Below are 22,747 nucleotides of genomic sequence, written 5' to 3'. Positions count from 1 at the left end.
TTGATCTCCGGTACCAGAAATGAAAACAAAAACAAATCCCAAAACAGGGCCAGGGATTTAGCTCAGTAGTGCTGCACAGGCCTGGCAAGCGCAAGGTCCTGAGTTCAGTTCCCAGTACTGGGAAAAAAACAATCCCAAAACAAACCTCAAAAGAATTCCCTGTTTATTCTGGACACAAGTCCTGTGTCAGGTGGATGCTCTGCAGACATTTCTTAACCCCTGCAGGTGTTCTTGCAGCATGATGCTCAGATGCTTCTGAGGGTCTTTGGTGCCACAGCTCCTCTTGGCCCCACACATAACCTTTTCTTCACTAGTCTCTCCTGTGTCACCACACATTCCTCCTCTGATCCCCATACATTCCCCCCTTTTTTATTTTTGTTTGTTTTGGTACTGGGGATTGAACTCTGGACCTTATGCTTGCAAGGCAGGCACGATGCCACTGAGCCAAATCCCTGGCCCTTGAGAGAATATCTTGCTAAATTGCCCAGGCTGGGTCCAAACTTGTGATTCTCCTGCTTCAGCTTCCCGAGTAACTGGAATTACAGGCAGTTGTCCCCACACCCAGCTCAACACACCCCATACTGTCACCACACATCTCTAGGTGGGCAGTAGTCAGGCCCTTCCTTCTGCCACTGTACATTGATTGCTGATTTTCAAAGCCTAGCAGTGTCTCTTAAGTATAACTATGGATATTAATATCACATAAGGTGTAGTGTATGCATTCATTAGCTTAAACACTTCTAATTCAAGCTGGGTTTGATGGCATTTACCTGTAATTCCAGTACGAAGGAGGCTGAGGCAGGAGGATCATAAATTCAAGCCCAAAGAGGGCAACTTTTTTTGAGACCCTTTTTCAAGCCTAAAGCTGCATTTAATTATGAACACAAAGGCCATCTACAATTTAAGCACTCCCTTATACAAAGGATCAAGAAGTTAATACAAGTCCTAGTCTTAAGCAGTCGCACAAATCTAAGCCACATTTTTTTGCACATGTATAGTAATGGGCAACAGACACTCCACATTCATACAAATTAGTAAAACAAAGTTAACCATTTGGTACATCTGTGTGTAATCTTGCTTACATATTCAAGTGTGGGTGAAATTCCTTCATTTTGTAAGCTTTTACAATACTACCTTAAACAAAAAATTCTTGAAACCACAGATTGGCATGTTTCAGTTAAAGCCAACACAAAGATTAAGACAAAGACCACAAACTGAAAAACTGAAAGTATAAAAGATACTGTACTTCTACCTCCTTTCCCTAGAAATTGATTATTTTAACAATTTGTGTATGCTGTTATCACACAAGTAACCATGAAGACAAAAGAATGAAGCTCTCATAATTAGGAAAAAAAATGATAACCAAATCACACTGTTTTATTTATCAAAGATACAGTTTAAGTAAGAAAACAGGAAAATGCTTAGATTAAAACAAGGGAAATTAGGAAATAGTGAATCTTTTTTTTTTTGATACTGGGGATTGAACTTGGGTCCTTGCGCTTGCGAATGCCGGAACCACTGAGCTAAATCCCTAGCCCCTTGTCCTGAGTTTTTATTTCCTTGCATGGAACTCTGAAGTCTGCTTTGATGACAACTAGACAGTCCTTCCTAAACAGAATTTTGTTTGTTTTTGGTTTTTTAAGACAGGGTCTCACTATGTAGTTGAGACTGAACTGGAACTCACTATGTAGCCCAGGCTGGTTTCGAACTCACAGCGACCCTCCTGCCTCAGCCTCCCAAGTGCTGGGATTACAGGTGTGCGCCACCACTCCCAGCTCATGTTTTTGGTTTTTTTGAGACAGAGTGTCACTATGTAGTTCAGGCTGGTCTTGAACATGCTATGTAGATTAGGGTTTTGAATTGATTCAGGACAGTGGGGTCAGCCACACACTGCAACTAAAGACACTCATGTAACAGGACTTCCAGAACTGCTTCCTAAACTGGCATGAACAATGGGATAGTTGTGTTTCAAACAAGGGAGACAGCATCGTGAGGGGAGATTAACAGCAATGTGTGTTTTGCTCCAATAAGTTTTTTACTCCCTTTCTGTTCAGAGGGCCTGGTTGAGGCCCTGTGAGAATCTTGTAAAAGCCTGCTATTGCTGTGCATTATGTGAAACTCCCCTACCTTGCGTGGTCCAGTGTAGGATGATGCTTTCCTGTCTTGTGCTCTGAGACAAGGAGAAACAGCTGTCAGTTGCCTTCCTCAAAAAACAGTACTAATGAGCTTTTGAATACCTGCTGCTCCCCTATAAGGCTCATAGGCCACCAGGGGCCCTCAGGCTCTTGCTGTCTCCCTGCACCCCTGGCCCAGACCTCCTCCTCTGTCACATTGTCGTGACAGAAGGCCATTTCCCTGTCCACGCTTGTCACCTTCCAGGGAGGGCCCAGTGCCTTTCTGGTTTGGGCTTACAGAGGGACCCAGCCTCGGCACCTGGGAGTAAGCCTGCAGTGTGTGCATCCCACCAGCTGCTCCTCGCTGACCTCTTTGCCTTGTAGCATTGCGTGCCTCTTAGGCACACTAGGATGGGTGTTAGTTTTTGTTGGATGGGTTTTCCTTGGATAGGTTTTCCTGATTTGTTGATTTCCTGCTGCTGAATTGGACACATGAAGAGATTCCCCTTAGAGTGGTATTGGTGGCTGGTGGTCGTGTACAGGAAGCACAGCAGATGCTGTCTACTCACCCTCCGAGAGATGGTCCTGGTTTTTTTATCTGTAGGGCACTAGGGTGCTGCCCTGCCTGGCTGAATGTCATGTTCTGGCCCTCAAGGTGATAGCATCCTCTCTCCACAGACCAAGCTGTACACCCTGCCTGCCAGCCATGCCATGCGTGTATATGAGACACTTGTCAGCCACATCCAGCTTCACTACAAGCATAACTATTCCCTGCCCATTGCCAGCAGTATCCGGCTGCAGGTATGATGATGGTCCATTCCCTGGGGTCCAGCGGGCCGCCTCAGGGTCGGTGGACATGATGCATACAGACGGGAAGACGAGGTGGCCCAAGGAGGGGCCCTCTGCAGGCCTTTTCCTCTGAGGCGCTTTTCGGTAGCTGTAGCCTCTCAGTGCCCTCTGCTTCTCCTTTGCCTTCAGTCCCTGTGCCTTTTTGGCTTGTCACTGAGTCACATGGTAGCCTGAGATGGCAGAACAGAGGAAACACATTGACTTCCCAATGGCATGCAGTTTCCGGCTCAGTTGGATGGCGTAGTTTGTTTGGTTCTTTTCAGGCCTTTGACTTCCTGCTGCTGCTACGGGCTGATGCGCTGCACCGCCTGGGTCTGCCCACCAAGGACGGGATCGTGAGATTTAGCCCCTACTGCTTGTGTGACTACATGTATGTGAGACGGTCCCTGTCCCAAACTGGTGCTCCAGGGGTGTCAGGGTCGTTGGGTTAGGGATGGAGTCAGGTGCTGTCTGCCCTGGAGGGACCATGGCGAAGGGATCCTTGCTATGGGCCAGGGCCAGGAGAACCACTTGTGTCTGTTCCCACCTCCATGGTAGGATACACCTCAGCTGGTGTCTGATTTGCTTCCGCAGGGAGCCTGAGAGGAGCTCTGACAAAAAGGCTGGCGGCCCCCTTTCACCTCCCACTGGGCCAACAGGCTCTGCAGCAGGATGCCCTGCCTTTCGGCTTGGCCACCTACCCTACTCCCTGCTCTTCCGAGTTCTGCTGCAGTGTTTGAAGCAGGTGAGGAGAACCTCTCCCTCTGGGCAGACAGAGTTGCACTGGGCACTGCCCAGAGAGCACCAGGTTTTTGGAACACATCCCTCTTGTGTGGGTGACCTTGGGAGTGCCCTTGCTTCTAGGTTTATAGAATGGCTCAGCCCTGTAGCCAGATGATTTGTTTGTTTGTTTGTTTGTTTTTTTGAGACAGGGTCTCATTATGTAGTTGAGAATGACCTGGAACTCACATAGCCCAGGCTGGTCTCGATCCTCCTGCCTCAGCCTCCCCTCCCGAGTGCTGGGATTACAGGCGTATGCCACTGTGTCCGCTGTAGCCAGATAATTTGACCATAGGCTCACTTGAACTTAATGCAGGCGATGGACTGGTTATTGCGGAGGGGGATCCAGGGTAGTGGTGGGAATCACTCCTGGGATACTTGACAGAAAAACTGAAGGCAACTTTGAAAGGAGAGGAAGATTTCAGTTTGAAAGGTGGAGTCAGCAAAGCCTGGAAGAGGGTGTGCTATGTCAAGAGGCTGAGGCCAGGGAGGGATAGGACAGCAGGTTGGAGGAGGGTGGGGGCCAGAGGCCAGGGCAGGTCCAGGGTCCTGGGGCCCCAGATGGTGGCACCAAAGGACCGTAGGAAATTATCCAGAAGTCTCCAGGCCTGGTGTCACAGGAGTAGTACGTGGAAGGGCTTCTAGGACTCTGCCTTTGGCTCACTTCCTGATGAGATATTCAGGCAAAGGTAGGGTTGGAAGGTCACAAATAGGTCCTCCTTGTCACTGTGGCCTTGGGCTGCAGCTTTTGGTTTTGTTATGCAGGGGTGTTTGCCTGGGGATTACTTCCCCCCCTCCCCCTTCCTCCCATTTTTGGTATCGGGGATTGAACTCAGAGTTTTGCATTTGCCAGGCAGGTACTATGCCACTGAGCTACAACCCCAGCCCTTGCCTCTTCATTGTTGCAGAAGTTCAGTTGGTACTCGAAATCCTGATTTGGGCCAAGAGGACAGAGGAGGTGTTAGCTCCCTCTTGGGCTTCCACTCAGCCCCCCCTCCCCCTTCCTCCCATTTTTGGTATCGGGGATTGAACTCAGAGTTTTGCATTTGCCAGGCAGGTACTATGCCACTGAGCTACAACCCCAGCCCTTGCCTCTTCATTGTTGCAGAAGTTCAGTTGGTACTCGAAATCCTGATTTGGGCCAAGAGGACAGAGGAGGTGTTAGCTCCCTCTTGGGCTTCCACTCAGCCTTGCCTCTAAAGAGCAGCTGCCGCTGCCAAGGGTAGTCTAAGAGCAGCAGCTGTTACTGCAGCTGTGGGAACAGAGGCCCAGTCCCAGTAGGCCTGTTTTGTTTTTTTTGAGACAGGATCTCACTATGTAGTTGAGACTGACCTGGAACTCACTTATGTAGCCCAGGCTGGTCTCAAACTCACAGCGATCCTCCTGCCTCAGCCTCCCCAGTGCTGGGATTACAGGCGTGTGCCACCACACCTGGCTCAGTAGGTCCTTTGGTGCAAAATTGGGCATCCAAAGGTCTTGCTGCTGTCTGACTATAAGCAGCCTCAAGCAGTGACCTTTGGTCTTCTGTCCACAAGTCCAGAAGACCCTGCCCATCCCAATACCATCCCTTTCCCTCTAGGAAACTGACTGGAAGGTGCTGAAGCTGGTCCTCAGTAAACTGCCAGAGTCACTGCGCTACAAAGTTCTCATCTTCACATCTCCATGCAACGTTGACCAGCTCTCTTCTGCCCTCTGCTCTATGGTAATACCCGCCCAGCAGGCCTGTGCTGACCGCTCCGCTGTCATTCACAGTGGGCTTGGCGTGCTGGGGATGGAGGCTGTGGTCCAGTATCTCCTCCAAAAAACAGCAAGCCCTTGGCAGGAATGTGTCGGGCCTGTGACCTGACAGACTGAGACGGTCTCCTTTAAACCCTTGCGAATACAGAATGCGCGCCTGGACCAGTAGACAGTGGGCCAGAAGTCTCAACTTATGGTGCATCAATGATTCCTATATATAACTGAGCAGGAATGTCCTCTCTCTTCTCTCCTGCACGTTCAGGTCATGTCTCTGCCTCTCACCTATCAAGAGGTGGTACTGTCCCACTTTTCTGAAAAGGCAGATCCCTGCCAGGAAAGGAAACAGTGGCCTCCCATCTTTATTTTTCCTTTGGTGTGGGGGATTGAACCCAGGGCCTTTGCACTGAGTTACATCCCAACCTTTTTATTATTTTCTTTATTTCATTTTGAGACAGTCCCACTAAACTGCCTAGGCTCGGCTGAAATTTGTTGTGACCCTCGTGCTTCAGCTCCCCAAGTGCTAGGATGACAGGCGTTTGCCCTGCTCCTTCTATACTCTTGGCTCTCATGGCCTTCCCGACACCCTCCCGCTACCCATGGGATTTGCTCAGGGGCTTCACAAATGGGTCTTGGTCATTAGCTTTCAGGCCCAAAGACCCTTGAGCGCCTCCGAGGCACCCCAGAAGGCTTCTCCAGAACTGACCTGCACTTGGCTGTGGTTCCTGTTCTGACGGTGTTGATCTCTTACCATAACTACTTGGACAAGACCAAACAGGTGTGAAGTGGGAGGACCGGGGACCCTCGTGGTGCTTGAGATTTGAAAATTGGCTGCTAGGACAGTGTGAGATGAACTGGCTTTGCTTCCCCTTGTGACCACTGGACCCCTACCTGCCAACCTGCCCAGAACTTCAGGCATCTGTAGCTCCTGGTGCCCCCAAATTCTCTCTGGGGTTCTGGACTTTAGTGTAGTTTTGTTTTTGTTTTTTGGTACTGGGGATCCAACTCAGGTCCTTGTGCTTGCGAAGCAGGCAGTGGAACCACTGAGCTAGATCCCTGGCCCTAGCGCAGCTCTTAAATGTGTCCTTCCACCCTCCCCTCTTCAGCAGTATCCCTTCCTTTGAGGAGCATTCCCTGACCTGTCCCTGCAGCAGTTCTGGGACAGGGTGGCCAGGCTGGGTGTGAGAAGTGATGGGCAGGCTGGAGCTCCTTAGCTTTCTTTTCCTTCCACGCCCCCAGTTAAATGCGGAAAGCACAGCAGTGCTCTTTTCTGTCACACAGACACAGACAGACGCACACACACGCACACAGGCATGCTATTGCCATCATCCTCAGTCTCATTTGGAGCCCTAGCATCTCTCGGTGAGGAAACACAAGCCTTACTCGGTGTTGCTAAAGAGAGCGTAGGAAAAACAATTCTTATGTGGTCAGGTGCCTGATCAAGGTCCCAGCAATCAGGAGAGGGACTTAGCCTCAGGCTCGGTTGGCCTTTCCCTTGAGCCCACATTCCTGACTGTAGCACTGTCAGGAACTAACACAGAGCTCTACACCCTATAGGCCTACTTTAAAAGCCCTTAGCCCCATCGGAATGCGCTCTAGCCCCTCCTTTATGGCTCAGCCTTCTTCTACTAGCCTTCCATCAAAGGGTGCTGGGCTGAAGGTTGTCTGAGCTCTACTGGGCCTCTGGTGTTTGTGAGGGGTACTATCTTTCTGAAGGAACTGTTCCTGGGGTGTTGGGCCCCTAGGCCGTGACCTTAGCTATCATTTTGCTGCTGCCTTCTCAGAGGACACTGCCAGGACTGGATGTGGGGTCCCGCAGCATTGCTGCCTCAGACAGCACTTCCCTTTAGCAGCACGGTCAAACGTGCGGGGCTCTCAGAAGCAAGGGGCCCAGGGGACCAGCACACCATGCTTCCAGGGTGGGCTGGGGAGCTGTGTCCTGGTGGCCAGGGGGTTGGGTTAGGAAGCCTTGTGCAGTCTGCCATGGTGGCCTCGCTAGTGGCAAGCTTTGCCCCTTAGGTGTTCAGAGACCTTCCTAACCCTTAGCCCTTCCTCCCCACGGAGTACTCCAGAATTAGCCAAGGGGAGACTAGGCCTGGGAATGCCTAGCAGGGTGGGAACCAGGTGTTGCCCGGGGGCCTGGCTGTCCCTGTGGGCGGAGGACTGTGGCTGGCTGGTGGCAGGTAGGCCCTGAGGCTCTTGCTTCCCACAGCGTGAGATGGTTTACTGCCTGGAGCAAGGCCTCATCTACCGCTGTGCCAGCCAGTGTGTGGTGGCCCTGGCCATCTGCAGTGTGGAAATGCCTGACATCATGATCAAGGCGCTGCCCGTCCTGGTGGTGAAGCTCACACACATCTCTGCCACGGCCAGCATGGCTGTCCCTCTCCTAGAGTTTCTATCCAGTGAGTGTGTACACAGGGCCAAGTATGTAGGGGCCTTGGGGTGGGGCTGGGCCTGCTTGCAGTATCCCATGCCGACTTTCCCCGGGGAGCCCATCCTTAGACAAGCTGCTCCTCCCCTAACCCCTGCGTCAGAAGTATCCCCCAGAAGGATACTGTTTTAGTCCCACCCCATCCCAGAGCCCTAGCACCTCAGCGTGTTTTTTGTTTGAACCAGAGTCTCACTGTGTAGTTCAGGCTGGCCTGGAGCTTGCAGCAATTCTCCCAAGAGCTGGGATGATAGACGTGCGGCATCATGCCTGGCCCATATCTTGGTTTTGTCATCTCACTGTCCTTTATCTGTCCCCCCCTTGACATCATCATCCTTTGTCCATCCATCTCCCAGGAGTTCAGGCTCCTTCACCTGTGCCTTCATTTCCGTCACGTGGTACGTGTCTGGCCGGCAGCAGGTCCTGAGGTGTTGAGACCAGAACAGAGCTTTGCTGGCACTTGGTAGGGAGGGCCAGAGAGAGTGATGTGGGTCTGACAGGGCCCCTGTTACATTTTCTTTTATTTTGCTTACTACCTTGCAAAGTATAAAAACAGTTGGGTGTGGTAGGCGGGCTTATAATACAAGCACTCTTGGAGGCTGAGGCAAAAGAATCCCCATGTAATTAGTTTAAGACCAGCCTGAACTACATAGCAAGACCCTGTCTCAAAACAAAACAAAGAACTAGGTATGTGGCTTACTGCAAATGCCTAGGGTTCAATTCCTAATTTTGAAAGAAAAGTTTATAGCTTCCGGGTTATACTAGTATAGGCCACTAGCTGGATTTGGCATAGGAACTGTAGTTTGCCATTCCCTAGTGTGGAGAAAGCAAAGGCCAGAATTAGGAAGGTCACATTTGGGTGGCCGCGGCTTCTCTGTCAGGCCAAAGGAGCTGTGCCCTGGCCTTTATAAATAAAACATGGGACCCTGGTGACTGCTCGGTACTGCACCCAACCTGCAGACTGTCCTGGGTCCCCCTGAAGAGTGTGTCCTTGCCTTGCAGCTCTGGCCAGGCTGCCCCACCTCTACAGGAACTTTGCCGCTGAACAGTACGCAAGTGTGTTTGCTATCTCGCTGCCCTACACCAACCCCTCCAAGTAAGTGCTGGTCGCCCAAGCTCTGCCCGTCCTGCCATGGCTAGTCCTCACCTCTTGGAGCTGAAAAGCACACTGAGTCCTGGAGTCACTGAGCCCTAGGACCTCTGCTTTGTGCCTCTGGATCCTGGACAGTTCCCCCTTCTTCTTTCCCAGATTCAATCAGTACATCGTGTGCCTGGCGCATCACGTCATAGCCATGTGGTTCATTAGGTGCCGCCTGCCCTTCCGGAAAGATTTTGTCCCATTTATCACTAAGGTTAGCTCAAGAGCCAGGGAGGCCTGTGTCTCTGTTAGAGCCAGGACTTGTCAGTGGCTGGAGCAGGGGATTGGGTGGGAGGGAGGGAAGTGGGGATTGTTTGGGGCTCTGCTGAGCCCAGCCCATCGGACTTCATTTGAGGTGAGCATGGGGCTTAGGGAGGTTGCCACCTTGTCCTGGACCCGCAGCTTGTCCCGGGCCTTCTTGTTCATGGGCCTCCTCACAGCTTGGGTCTGCTTCACTTTAGGGTCTACGCTCCAATGTCCTCCTGTCTTTCGATGACACCCCTGAGAAGGACAGCTTCAGAGCACGGAGCACTAGCCTCAATGAGAGGCCTAAAAGGTTCGGGGCCTGGAATCCCTGCTGGGGAATGCCCGGTATCATGTGGGGTGGGATCCAGGCTGTGACCTCTGACCTGTGCGGTGTGTATTGGTCTGGGGCTGAAGGTATGCTGTGGCTCAAAGGCCCCTGGGTTTGAGAGGCAGGGCAGGTCTGCAGGGCCACTCCTGCCCCACTCTTGCCATGCTGGCCTGTCTCAACTTGCCTGGGCCACAAGTACAGAGTTGCTGAGTTGGGGATCAGGATGCTAGCTGTAGGTGTTCAGGTTTAGGTCTACTGCACTGAAGGATCCAGGCTCGCTCACAGCCTGGGCAGAGGTAGCCCCTGGCTGTACCCTCCTCGGCCCTGGGGCCTCTGGTTAGCCCAGGCTCCAGACAGGGTGCCCTTTTTCCTCCAGAGCTTGCTCGTCAGGGGACACGCTGTTCTTGACCACCACAGCTGCTTGTGCTAAGTCTGAAAAGAGCTGTGCTAGGCCTCTGTGTTCTTGTTTGCACATCACTGAACGGCTCTTCCGCCTGTCCCCACCCCTGCACAGCTTTCTCAGCTCTCCCTAGGTGGGATACGGCACTTTCCAGTATGACCTGCACTTAGAAAACTTGCTCGAGCCCAGGGGGCTCGAGGTAGAAGCTTTGCCAGCAGTGGGTGGAACGAGCATTTTCTCCGTGGCTCTTGGGCCTCAAACTCAGAGCTTGCCTCGTTCTCAGTGACCCCTGGGGCCTGGCTGTCAAGGAGTCAGTGCCTCCGGTCCCAGAGCAGGGGTGCCAGCCATCCACCAGGTGGGTGGGGATGCCTGGCCAGCATAGCCTGGAACCTGCCGTTCGGGCAAACCACGCACATCTAAGTTGCGCTAGTGTCCTTTGTTTTGGTATCATGCGTGAAACCTTACTTTTTCTCAGTCGGCGTTTACAAGTTGTATTTTTATGCATTTTTGTTTTCTGTCTCTTTTCTTGCTAACTGTCCTTTGGCATGGTTCTTTTGTTCACTCACCCATGGGATGTCTCCATCCTGACCCTGTGGCCTGGGACCTTACTTCCTCACCCCTCCATGGCTTGTTCTCCCCTTCCCGGGAGCTGGGCTCTCTGGGGCTTGGGGCTTCCTTCCTCGCCCGGTAGTTTGAGGATAGCCAGAGCCCCCAAACAAGGCCTGAATAACTCCCCACCCGTGAAAGAATTCAAGGAGAGCTCTGCAGCCGAGGCCTTCCGGTGCCGCAGCATCAGTGTGTCTGAACATGTGGTCCGCAGGTAGTGGGGCTGTGTTGGGTGGGGGGCACAGACCCTGGAGCTTGGCCCCGTGAGCACCCGGGTGGCGGTGCATGGAGCTGCTTGCATGACCTCGTCACCTGCCCTGCCCGCACCCTCCTTGGCAAGGGCTGGAGAAGAGCCTGCCCCCTCCCGCCCAGGAAGCTTGGTTCTGAGGGGTGGAAAGGTTGCATTCTGTCCCTGAGCCCCATGTGAGCACGGGCTGGCTGCGTAGCATCCTCAGAGGCTGGCCTGGGTGGCTGCTCAAGGAAGCCCGAAGCCAGTGTCAGCTGGCACAGGCTTATCCCTGGAGGGCAAGGGCTTCTGCAAATTAAAGCAGCGCCCATGCAGGTTGGTGGAGACATGGTCTCTCAGGTCAGGTTTAGCCTTGTCACATTCTGCAGAGTGGACTTTTCTTCTTGGGCTTTGTTCTAGGAAAAGTCTGCTCTCTGTTGTAGCTGGGAGTTGGGCTTTTGTGTAGGGCTGAGGGGTGGCGCGGGGCACCCTGGGGTTGCTGACTGGGCCCCAGCACAGTCCTAGTCAGTTCTTCTGGCGTCCAGATCAGGGTGCCAGTTCTTGGTTGCCAGCATCCCAGCAGCTGCCTGCCTGTAATAACCCCTGCTGCTCAGGCTGCACTACCAGAGAGCACGCCTGTCTCAGCTCCGGGAAGTCCCTCCCCAGCCTTAGCCCACACTGACCCAGCTCTTTGCTAATGCAGACTTGGGCTCCAGCCTTTCCTGTGGGACTTGGTCAGGAGTTTGGGGTGGAGGGTGCTTGGTGACACTCCCCCCTCAGTTTTTTTAGCAAAGCCTTTATGAGCAAAATATGGCTCTGATTGTGATACTCATACCGGTTTTTTTGCGGGGGGGGTACTGGGGATCGAACTCAGGACCTTGCGCTTGTGAGGCAGGCGGCGGAACCACTGAGCTAAATCCCCGACATGATACTCACACCAGAATTTAACCTGCACAAGCCCTTCCCCTGTCCTTGGGTGTATGTAGAGCTGGGCAGTAAACAGCCCTGGCTCACCTGGCTGGAGCTTGAGGGCAGAAAGCTACATGTGAAGCCCAGCCCCTCCATGTCCTTGATGGGAGGTGGCCCTGTGGGCAGAATGCAATCTTGCTCTGTCCCCCATGGTTTCCAAGTCTGCATGACTAAGTTGTTCTGCCACAGCCACGACTAACTCTCCTGTGTGCTCGGGCAGAAGGGATGCCCTGTTTCACTAGTCTCGTATTTCTGACCAAAGGGCGTGGGTCTTTCCCATGAAGTGCCTCCCTCTGGGATGATGTGGTCCTTGCAGTTTCCAGTGCTGCAGTTCCATGGACTGCTGTGCCTTGGCCCTGGTGGGGTCTTTCTGAGCCAGGCCTCTCCGCCCTGCATGCGTTGAGCTTTTGGCCTTGGTGATAGGTGGCTTGGCCCCTGCCCAGCACCCTGATCCTGGCTGTGCCCTCTCCCTCCAGCAGAATACAGACCTCTCTCACTAGTGCTAGCCTTGGGTCTGCAGATGAGAACTCCATGGCCCAGGCTGATGACAACTTGAAAAATCTCCACTTGGAGCTCACGGAAACGTGTCTGGACATGATGGCCCGATATGTGTTCTCCAACTTCACCGCAGTCCCCAAGAGGTGTGAGCTGTGCTCCAGAGTTGGGTTCAGGGGTGGCAAGGGCAGTTGTATGGCTGTTTTACTGTGGCCACACCACTTCTGCGTGGTGGTGGCACATCAGCTGGGTAGGCCTCCTTTCTTCGGGTGGCTGGGCCTCAGCTCTTGTGGCTCCTGAGGTCTCAACGTTCCTCCAAGCTGAAGTGGGTGCTTTTGTGCTTCCAGGTCTCCTGTAGGAGAGTTCCTCCTAGCAGGTGGCAGGACCAAAACCTGGCTGGTTGGGAATAAGCTTGTCACCGTGACAACGAGTGTTGGGGCCGGGACCCGCTCATTGCTGGGCCTGGACTCAGGCGAGCTACAGGGTGGCCCAGAGTCAAGGTGACAACTCCTTCCCTCTGTGTGCCCTGCTGGCCTGGAGACCCAGGAGGCTGTCACTGACACTGTGTGGGGCACTTACATCCTCAGCTCCGAATCTGGTGTACACATAAGACAGACCAAGGAGGCGCCTGCAAAGCTGGAGTCCCAGGCTGGGCAGCAGGTGTCCAGTGGGGGCCGGGACCGTGTCCGCTCCATGTCTGGTGAGCCTCAGCCCTTGCTGCCTCCTTAGCCAGGTACCCAGCGCCCCTCTGCTGGCCCAATGTTCAGGAGTGTCCCGTGGTGCTAAGGGTCAGGGGTCAGCTTGAGGCTGGCCCCTTCTCAGTGACCCTGGGTGGCATTCTTGTGTCATGCTGTCTTGGGCCATTGGGAGGGACAGCACCTCAACAGTGGAGTGAGGCCCCCTGCAGCTGACAGGCTGCTGTTGTATGGTTGTTCATTCTGACCCCCAGGCAAGCTCACCCCAGAGCTTTTTCTCCTGTGCTCAAGTGGAGCAGCTAGGGCCCCTTCTGCTGCCCTGGGCTAAGACCAGGGACCAGGGACCAGGAACCAGGCCCAGGGGGCCGAGCTGCCACTGTCTTGGCTCCCTCTAGGCTCTGGCCTGGTGCTTCCAGCCTGGCCAGATGCTGGGTAGAGTGGCCAGCTCTGTACTGGCAGCTTTGTATTAGGCACCTGGTGGTCACTAGCCCTTCCTCCCAATACTCCATAGGGGGCCATGGCCTTCGGGTTGGTACCATGGACGCACCGGCCCTCCACACCACAGGTGGCCCTGCTTCTCCGGGACTGCAGACCACACCAGCCACAAAGCCTGAGCAGACTTCTGCAGGTGCCCGGGTTTTAGCACCAGAGAAGACGAACCTAGCAGCCTATGTGCCACTGCTGACCCAGGGCTGGGCAGAGATCTTGGTCCGGAGGCCCACAGGTACTGAGGGGGTACACAGGCTAGGCTGCCCAGTGTCTGTGCTCATGCCCAGGCCCCCATGAATTACCCACAGGCCTGTGGATGAACACAGTAGTGGGCACAAGGCATTTAGGAGGTGACCTTACAGCTGGATCTGCAGAGGCCAAAGGGAGGCTTGTGTTAGCGGAGTACCAAGCTAGATAGTCTGTGGTACGGGGCTTTCTTGTCCATCTGGAGGCTGGAAGCTGAGGTTAGGGTGTGTACAGGGCCAGTTTCTCCTGAGGCCTCCCTCCTGGGCTTGTGGACACTGCCTTCTCCCTGTGTCCTGATGTGGTCCTCTGTCCTAATCTCTTTTTAGAGGACACCAGTCAGATTGGACTTGGGCCCGCCATGTGACCTCATTGTAGTTGATCACCTCTTTGAAGATCGAGTTTCTATACGCAGTCACATTCTGAGGTCTTGGGTGTTAGGAACTGGGGTGGGGGTGTAACTCAACCGGGGTGATAACAGCACCTGCCTGCTGGTCATAGTGGCACAAACCGACCTCTACCCGTAGTCCTAACACTTGGGAGGCTGAGACGAGGATTGCAGGTTCAGGGACAACCCGAGCAACTGTCAGAGAGGGAGAGGGACTGAGGGTGTGGCTCAGTGTGGTGGCCCTGGGTTCAGTCTCAGTGCTGCAGAGCAAAACACAAGTCAGATAGGATGGCACAAGCCCAGCACTCAGGAGGCTGAGGCAGGAGGACTGTGAACTCAAGGTGAGTCTGGACTGTACAGTGAGACCCTGTCTCGGAGAACCAAAAGTAATATGTAAATAACAGGCCTCTCGGCCAAAAGGAAGGACTTATCAGAGAGGCCTAGAGCCCGGGAGGTGCCATGGACACGGGACCAAGCAGTAGGAGAGGGGATCAGGGCACTGGATTGCAGGCTGTGGAGCAGGAGGCTGCTGCCCTGCAGTGTGTTCCCCTCACCTGGCCTGCCTGGCCTTGACAAGGACACTGACCTGGGGCGGTAGCGTACATACTACCTCATCTACTCCTGGTGCGTGCTCTGGGGGCCGGTTCAGGTGGAGGCTGCTCTGGGAGGGCTGGGGGGGTGATGGCTCGTTGTAGGCAGAGGCCTGAGGGTGCCCACTGCCCTCCCCAGGGAACACCAGCTGGCTGATGAGCCTGGAGAACCCACTCAGCCCCTTCTCCTCAGACATCAACAACATGCCCCTGCAGGAGCTGTCCAACGCCCTCATGGCTGCTGAGCGCTTCAAAGAGCACCGGGACACTGCCTTGTACAAGTCACTGTCCGTGCCAGCGGCCGGCACAGCCAAGCCCCCTCCTCTCCCACGGTCTAATACGGGTGAGCACGTAGGCCTGTGTACGGGGCTGTGGTCAGCGTGGGGCCCTGGGCTCCTTGTTTGGTGGCCTCTTAACCCCATCATCCTCAAGGGTTGTGCCAGCGCTTAGGGCCGTGTCATTTGGGAGCAGGTTCTCTTGTGCTTAAGGACCTGTGCCTTGGAGTCTGACATCAGCTGGCTGCCATCCAGATGCTGCGGGGATGGCAGCATCATGAACAGATGGAGCCATTGCCGGTACCCTCTGGGGCCCAGTGCTTGGGGCCTCAGGAGGCCCTGAGGAAACCATACCTCCTGCCCAACTTGCTTGGGATGCCTCAGACTGTGCTCCTGTGCCCCTTCTCTGTGGCCACAGATTAGAGGCTCCACGTCCACCTGTGAGGAGCTGGGAAGCGCTGCCCTCCCAAAGGTCCACACAAGCAGCTTAGAGAGCCGGGAGCCCAAGTGTGCCGGCCTGGTGGCCGCTGGCCCTCCCCTCTCTCCTCTCCAGGCTCGGGGCTGTGCCTGTCCTGCTCGGCCTGTGTGTAGTCTCTGCTGCTGACGTGGCCGCTCACGTGGTTCCCTTGCAGTGGCCTCTTTCTCCTCCCTGTACCAGTCCACCTGCCAAGGACAGCTGCACAGGAGCATTTCCTGGGCAGGTATTCGTGCACCCCTTTGAGGAAGCAGTGTTTGCTGCAGAGCGCCACTTGGCCTCATAGGCACTGTTTTTTCTCATCATCCCTCATCTGGTCATCCCTCCATGGCCCTGTCTGCACCTCTCATCGCCCTGGGGGAGCAGGGTTCTGATTGGCATGAGGACATCTTTGCTCTGCCATGGGAGCCCCTTTGATGTGTTCCCCTTTGTGCTGAGCTCTGCTCCCGACTGTGCGAGGTCTCCCAGCCCTTCAGCCCTGGAGGTGGAATAGTCCCGAGTCTCCTTGATGGCAGCTGGTGGGGGTTGAGCCCTGCCCTGGGGCTCCGCTGACCCTGCCTTGGCTATCAGTAGTCATCTTGGCTTTGTGAGCCCGTGGATTGGACCATGTGTGCCATCATCACAGGCCCTGCAGACCAGCACCTGGCCTGTTGTCCTGGGCTTCTGCTATCCCCAGTGTTGGTAGAAGCCAATCACGAGGGCTGTGTGCAGATGGGGTCTTTCTGGCGTGTGTGTGTGCAGGGGCTGTGGCCAGTGGTGGGGAGGGGGTGTCGCAGGCTGTGCTGACCTCCATTGCTTCTCCCCTACACCCTATCCCCAAGGCTGGTTCCGGAAACTCAGCTTGGCGACCACAGCCCTCTCTCCCTTGCGTGCCCTGCTGCAGGCCTGGCTGGGATTTGAAGGCTAGCCTCTGGTCTCAGAGTCTGCTTGCAGATGGGGATGTCTCCATCAGCTTCTTCCTTTGGCCCAGAGTCCTGGAGAAACAGCCCCTTTCCTTGTCTTTGAGGGCTGTTCTGAGCTACTGTGCCCCTCCCTAGCTGAGGCTCGAGTGAGGCTCCTTGCTTGTCCTGCCCTTGACTGGCTGGAGGTGTAGAGGCAGTTTCAAATGGACACTGGGTGGGCAGAGCTGGTACCTATTGAGCCCTAGCAGCCGCACAAGAGACACCAGCTGCTCAGTGTCCTTCCTCATCCAGGGCCATGGTGGCAGCGGTGGGCAGAGCTGCAGGGAGGCTCTGCAGGGCCACTGTCCTCTCTGGCAGGAATAAGGCTGGTGTTCTAAGGCCACTGAGCACGAGGGCCCAGCCTAGCACCTAGCAAGCCCCATCTGTGTCCTCCCAGACTCAGCAGTGGTCCTGGAGGAAGGAAGTCCGGGCGAGGCTCACATGCCAGGGGAGCCCCCAGAGTCGGAGGACTTCGAAGCAGCGTTAAGTGCAGACAGGCGCTGCCAGCGCCCTGGCACTTACAGCAGGGTGAGTGCCATAAGGGGCCCAGGGGTCAGCCCTGAGCCACCAGGAGGATGAAGGGTAAGGGATGTGACCCCTGCCCTGGCCCCGCTAAGAATGCGTAGGCCTTATCCTGTCTTATTTGAGAGATGGCCGCCTGTTTTATGTCCCTCCTGCTCAGAGTGTCCCCAGGAGGCCCTTATGGTGTGGCTCTTTCAGGCTTTGGAATTCTTTGCTCCTCACTCAGCATGGGCCCAGGGATGGTGGTGACAGCTTGGGGATGGAAGGTGCCTCCAAGGGACCTGATGGACAACTTTGGATGGCCTTTTGCAGTCATCCTCAGCCTCCAGCCAGGAGGAGAAGTCCCACGTGGAGGAGCTGGCTGCAGGGGGCATACCCATCGAGCGGGCTGTCTCTTCTGAGGGTGGCCGGCCCTTGGTGGACCTCTCCTTCCAGCCCTCACAGCCCCTGAGCAAGTCCAGCTCCTCTCCTGAGCTGCAGACTCTGCAGGACATCCTCGGAGACCCTGGGGACAAGGCTGACATTGGCCAGTTGAGTCCTGAGGCCAAGGCCCGATCCCAGTCAGGGATACTGGATGGGGAGGTTGCTGCCTGGTCAGCTACAGGTGGAGAGAGCCGGGGTGCAGCTCCGCCCGAGGGTCCCTTGCCATCCAGCTCTCCCTGCTCTCCCAGCGGCCCCCGCCCCCGAGGCTACACCATCTCGGACTCTGCTCCATCACGCAGGGGCAAGAGAGTAGAGAGGGATGCCTTCAAAAACAGAGCTGCCACCTCCAACACTGAGAAAGTACCAGGCATCAACCCCAGGTGGGCCTCTCCTTGCTGGCTGGGTTCTTGCACGGTGCCCAGAGATGTGGCGCCAAAGCCACCCTGGACAGTGCAGCTAGGAGGGAGCCAGAGGGAGGTGGCTCGTTGGCCGTGAGGCTTCCCCCTGGGGCCTGCCGCCAGCCCCTGCCTCACCCCTGCTGCCCCACAGCTTTGTGTTCCTGCAGCTCTACCATTCACCTTTCTTTGGAGACGAGTCCAACAAGCCCATCCTACTGCCCAATGAGGTAGGCAGTGTCTGCCCTCCCCACCGGGGCTCTGAGCATGGCCGGGCTGGCGGACCTCTGCCTGGGCTCAGACAGGCTGTGTGTGACTACAGGCCTTCGAACGGTCAGTGCAGCTGCTTGACCAGATCCCGTCCTACGACACACACAAGATTGCTGTCCTGTACGTGGGAGAAGGCCAGGTGAGGCTGCCGGCCACCCTCCTGGTTTTGGGAGTCTGGGTTCTCATCTTCCTAGCAGCATAGCCTCCTGTCGTTTGTCATCACTGGGCCAGAGCAGTAAGGACTGCTGGACTGTGTGCTACAGCAGTGAATGCAGAGGCCCTAGGGTGGGCGCCCCGAGTAACCATGGGGGGCACTGCGGGCATGGCACTGGGTGGCTCTGAGCCAAAGGTTCCCTGCAGTGCCCCTGGTGCTTGGCAGACATCTCTTCTTGCTTGTGGAGTTGGGTGGTGACAGTCCAGGCAAGAGAGGAGCAAGCCAAGGGGGGGGGGTGCTGGGTTGCTGAGTAGTGCTGGAGTTGAATGTCTTAGGAAAAGAGAGCTGACATTAGGGTGGTTAGGAAGGCAGGAGCCCAGGATGATCCCCGTCCAGCCTGGACAGTTGTCAGCATGTATTTGCCCTGCATCAGGCAGGGATGATGACAGAGCTCCTTTGGCCCTCCCACAGAGCAGCAGCGAGCTGGCCATCCTCTCCAATGAGCATGGCTCCTACAGGTACACAGAGTTCCTGACGGGCCTAGGCAGGCTCATTGAACTCAAGGACTGCCAGCCTGACAAGGTGTACCTGGGTGGCCTCGATGTATGTGGTGAGGACGGCCAGTTCACCTACTGCTGGCATGACGACATCATGCAAGGTATGCAGTGGTCTCTGGTGGCCCCTACTGCCTGTGATGACTGAGGTGTCACAACCTGAGCATGGAGGCTTTGGCTCTGCCCTTGGAAGGAGCCCAGAGCTGCTGCCCAGGTGCTCCCTGCAGGCCCTCAGTCACCAGAGAAACCAAAGGGTGCTCAGCAGAGAGGCAGAGGCTTGGTCTGTGCCAGGCCCAGCCCCAGACATTCCCCTAGGGTTGTGCGCAGCACCCAGCTCAGCCTCGTTCCTCTGCAGCTGTCTTTCACATCGCCACGCTGATGCCTACCAAGGATATGGACAAACACCGCTGTGATAAGAAGCGGCACCTGGGTAATGACTTTGTTTCCATCATCTACAATGACTCTGGTGAGGAATTCAAGCTGGGCACCATCAAGGTAAGCTGTGCCTCTGTCTCTGGGTGTCCAAGGCCCCACCCTTGGGATGGAGACTGAGGCCATCTGGAGAGGTGTCCCCTGGTCTATCTGGAGGTCCCCTTCCTAAGCCGTTAAGATGACATCCCTGTCCACTAGGAGAGGCTTATCGGTGACACCGTGACACGGTCCCAAGTCTTGACTTCTCTAGGCCTGTTTCCTCATCTGTACAGTGGCCCTTGTCAGGAGTTACCCAGCATGTGCCTAGCAAGATGTGCAGCACCTCGTAGGTGCTTAATGTCTGCTTAGAGCTGCCCTTGTGGAGCTGTAATCTTCAGCACTTCCTGGACCCCTCTGACCAGGATGTTTTTATACAGCAGTGTCACCCAAGTCCCAGGAGAGGTCACACACAGAAGAGGAGGCTTAGTCACAGTGGACTCTGAGTTGAAGTGACAGGCTCGAGGGTGTGTGGGTTAATTTCACAATGTCCCCAGAAGCCTTGGAGGACCCTGGGCCAGGAACCTGGGAGGGGGAGGGTATTTGTGTGAAGGCTAGCATGGCCATCCAGGAGACATTTCCACAACAAGCAAAGGGAAGAGGGACTCCAGGAGAAACCGAGGAGGACAGCGTGACCCACTGAGACACAGGGCCTGGCTCAGTCACGGTGGGAGGCAGCCAGCCTCAGACGTGCCACTCTGTTGAGCTCTCGGTCCCAGTGCTCAGGCAGGGTCCGAGTGCCTACAGCCCTTGGCACATTCCAGGCCTGGGATCCAGGCGTGAGGCAGGTGACAAGTATGTGACACACCAGTGAGCCCTTCCTGAGCCCTCAGGATGAGCTCAGGCCAGGAGGACCCTCTTGTCTGGCAGGGCCAGTTCAACTTCGTCCACGTGATCATCACACCCCTGGACTACGAGTGCAACCTGCTGTCACTGCAGTGCAGGAAAGGTGTGGCCTGGGATGGGTGGGCAGGGAGTGAGTAACAGGGCCCTGAGTTTGGTGTGAGCGCTGTATCTCCTCAGACATGGAGGGCCTGGTGGATACCAGTGTGGCCAAGATTGTGTCTGACCGTAACCTGCCCTTTGTGGCCCGCCAGATGGCCCTGCATGCAAACGTGAGTAGAAGCAAGACCAGGGGCCCAGGTGGGTCTGTGCTGCCCCTGGCCGGAGGACTCACTGTCCTGCCCCCTGGCCCCCAGATGGCCTCACAGGTGCACCACAGCCGCTCTAACCCCACGGACATCTATCCCTCCAAGTGGATTGCTCGGCTCCGCCACATCAAGCGACTCCGCCACCGGGTAGGGAAGAGGGGCCCCTTAGGGATGTGCAGCTGATGGGCATGGGGGCAGTGCCCAACCCAGGCAGAGCCTGTGTTAACCCTGTCTAGGCTGGGCACTGAAGCCCCTTCTCCCCACAGATCCGCGAGGAAGCCCAGTACTCAAACCCCAGCCTGCCTCTGATGCAGCCTCCAGCCCATGCCAAAGCCTCGGCCCAGGCCCCATCTGAACCCATGCCTGCTTATGAGACAGGCCAGCGGAAGCGCCTGATCTCCTCGGTGGATGACTTCACAGAGTTTGTGTGAGGCAGAGCTCAGGCCAAGGGTTCTTCCTGGTTGCCCCCAACAACACTGGATGGTATTTTGTATAAACGAAATAAACTGCCTCTATCTCAGGCATAGGTAGCAGTCAGACAGCTCCTTTATTTGACTTTGTCTATTTTGCAGGATTGGAGACAGGATCAAAGCTCTAGCTAGGGCCCTTGGGGACACGCACCCTTCTCCATCTGTGGTGCCTTGGTACTGCCCAGGCCTCATGCCCTCATCCGCCCCAACCTGAGAGCCAGCCCCCAGGAGAGGTCTTTCTCCTACCTGCCTGGCATCTCTCACCACATGCAAGTCCTTTGCCCAGACCTGTCACCAGCAGGCCTGGATCTGTCCCCAGCCCCAGGCGGGGGAGAAAAACAAGGCCAAGGTGGTGAAAAGAACACCAGGGTAGAGCTGTGGCCCCAAACATTCGTCTAGCACCTGCCCAAGGTCAGACTCGGATCCAAAAAAGCAGCTGCAGCTTCCCTGGCCCCCTCACTGGCAATAGAGGTCCAGGGTACTCAGCTTCAGCCACCAGGCCCCTAGGCTGTACTAAAAAAATAGCAACATACAAAAATACATTTTAACCCCGTATAAATTAGTGACGGTAGACACACAATGGATGGCAGCTGGAGGCGAGCGTGCAGTGGGGACAAGGCAGAGGTAATAACTTAGGGGTGGGGAAGGGAGGCGCAGCTTACCCTCCCAGAAGCCTGGTTCCTTAGCAAGGGAGGCAGGCTGCCCAGGGTGGCACTGGGCACAGCCCCGCTCTACCTGAGGACTTGGGAAATAAATTAGCATGTCGGAGGCTGGGTACTCGCTCGTTCCAATACTGCTGTGGCCTCCCAAGGGAGCTGGGAGGGGACCCTGGGTCCTGGCTGGTCACACAACCTCTTTAAAGTGCTGAAGTCCACAGACAGACCCATCCTGCCTGCTCTCTGGGGAACCTGTGTGTAGCCATTCTGCCTGGCCTGAGACCTTGAGGCAGAAGGTAATACTGAGCATTGTCTACCCTGGCTCCTGTGGGCCAGAGCAAAGCCACAGGCCCTGCCCCAGGAAGGGGCATGACCCAAGCACCCTGGGGCTAAGTGCTGGGGTGGACCTTGCTCTTGACCCACGGAGGTGTCCTGCTGGGGCCGACAGCCAGGTCCGTGCCAGGACTGGCCTGGGCAAGGTGGCTGGGCAGGACTGGCCTCCGGCTTGGGGAGGGGATAGGGTGAGGTGACACAGGAAACCGGGAGCTCCCACAGCCTTGAAGCCTTTGGAGCCGCCGCTCTAGCTGGTAGACGTCCTCCGTGGCCTGGTTGAGTCGGTCAAACTGGGTGAGCAGAGCCTCGAACACAGCATGGAGGCGGGAGGGCTCTGGCTCAGGCTCCCCCTGGGGCCCTGGGCGGCCTGGGCCTGCATTCAGTCCATCCAGCTGGCTGGAGGAGGTGGAGGGGTGTGACGCATCGGAGCAACCACTGGGTGGGGGTGCCTCTGGGGAAGACTTGGAACCCCTGGAGGATCGGGAGGGCAGCGGCTCCATCCCTTCAAAGCGGACTTTGTGGCGGAACTGGGGGCGGCACAGGGGTTCAGTCAGTCCGACTGCACCCTGGGCTCATGGGCCCAGAGTGTGTCCCTCTCCCCCCCACTGGGCCGTACCCACCTCCTTGACCTTGCTGAACCCCATCCAGAGGCGCAGCCTGCGCAGGAAGAGTTCCACCATCTCGTAGTCCTGGGGTTCCCAGGCTGGGCGATAGAGCTCCCCCCGCAGAGAATGGTACCGCCAGCAAAGGAGGACTGCACCCAGTCTCAGGGCTCCACACAGGCGCAGAGCCCAGAGTCCCATGCACAGCAGAGGGGACAGGTGCCAGGACTCACCCGGACACAGGGTGGGAGCCCTGGACCCAGGGCATAGCACCAAGAGGGCCCGGACCATGTTGTGGAGGAAATCCGTGCAAGAGGAGAGGAGCTGTAGGGCAGGGGCAGAAATGAGCCTGTGCTCAGGA

The 22,747-nt window shown here is 55.9% G+C and overlaps 2 protein-coding genes across 10 annotated transcripts in view; one reads left to right on the top strand and one right to left on the bottom strand.

Moving 5' to 3' along the window:
* Window positions 1–20,868, top strand: part of Tsc2 (TSC complex subunit 2) — a 36,541-nt gene extending 15,673 nt beyond the window's left edge. Inside the window, exons 17-42 of one of the 8 annotated variants that reach the window (XM_010620432.2) lie at window positions 2,793–2,915; window positions 3,227–3,333; window positions 3,537–3,687; window positions 5,302–5,424; window positions 6,100–6,234; window positions 7,669–7,858; window positions 8,887–8,980; window positions 9,134–9,236; window positions 9,484–9,578; window positions 10,688–10,816; window positions 12,277–12,438; window positions 12,640–12,792; window positions 12,880–12,992; window positions 13,499–13,711; window positions 14,837–15,040; window positions 15,605–15,673; window positions 16,786–16,916; window positions 17,223–17,713; window positions 17,883–17,958; window positions 18,051–18,137; window positions 18,624–18,810; window positions 19,062–19,201; window positions 20,045–20,123; window positions 20,198–20,289; window positions 20,374–20,472; window positions 20,592–20,868. In XM_010620432.2, coding sequence (XP_010618734.1) covers window positions 2,793–2,915; window positions 3,227–3,333; window positions 3,537–3,687; window positions 5,302–5,424; window positions 6,100–6,234; window positions 7,669–7,858; window positions 8,887–8,980; window positions 9,134–9,236; window positions 9,484–9,578; window positions 10,688–10,816; window positions 12,277–12,438; window positions 12,640–12,792; window positions 12,880–12,992; window positions 13,499–13,711; window positions 14,837–15,040; window positions 15,605–15,673; window positions 16,786–16,916; window positions 17,223–17,713; window positions 17,883–17,958; window positions 18,051–18,137; window positions 18,624–18,810; window positions 19,062–19,201; window positions 20,045–20,123; window positions 20,198–20,289; window positions 20,374–20,472; window positions 20,592–20,756 — 3,711 coding nt within the window. In that variant the 3' untranslated portion in view covers window positions 20,757–20,868. Of the gene's footprint in view, window positions 1–2,792; window positions 2,916–3,226; window positions 3,334–3,536; window positions 3,688–5,301; window positions 5,425–6,099; window positions 6,235–7,668; window positions 7,859–8,886; window positions 8,981–9,133; window positions 9,237–9,483; window positions 9,579–10,687; window positions 10,817–12,273; window positions 12,439–12,639; window positions 12,793–12,879; window positions 12,993–13,498; window positions 13,712–14,836; window positions 15,041–15,604; window positions 15,674–16,785; window positions 16,917–17,222; window positions 17,714–17,882; window positions 17,959–18,050; window positions 18,138–18,623; window positions 18,811–19,061; window positions 19,202–20,044; window positions 20,124–20,197; window positions 20,290–20,373; window positions 20,473–20,591 lie in introns of all 8 variants that reach the window. The other 7 variants (XM_019206982.2, XM_010620431.2, XM_010620433.2 and 4 more) reach the window with 7 other exon arrangements.
* Window positions 20,854–22,747, bottom strand: part of Pkd1 (polycystin 1, transient receptor potential channel interacting) — a 36,181-nt gene continuing 34,287 nt past the window's right edge. For both annotated transcript variants that reach the window (XM_010620778.2, XM_033758704.1), the window contains 2 exons: window positions 22,405–22,710; window positions 20,854–22,311 (listed from right to left, as the gene is read on the bottom strand). In XM_010620778.2, coding sequence (XP_010619080.2) covers window positions 21,841–22,311; window positions 22,405–22,710 — 777 coding nt within the window. In that variant the 3' untranslated portion in view covers window positions 20,854–21,840. The remainder of the gene's footprint in view (window positions 22,312–22,404; window positions 22,711–22,747) is intronic.

This window comes from Fukomys damarensis, unplaced genomic scaffold (genome assembly GCF_012274545.1).
Source record: "Fukomys damarensis isolate Sample0158 unplaced genomic scaffold, DMR_v1.0_HiC HiC_scaffold_34, whole genome shotgun sequence".
Taxonomy (NCBI): domain Eukaryota; kingdom Metazoa; phylum Chordata; class Mammalia; order Rodentia; family Bathyergidae; genus Fukomys; species Fukomys damarensis.
Note: the sequence above shows the minus strand (reverse complement) of the source record. Positions and strands in the feature narration are given on the sequence as shown.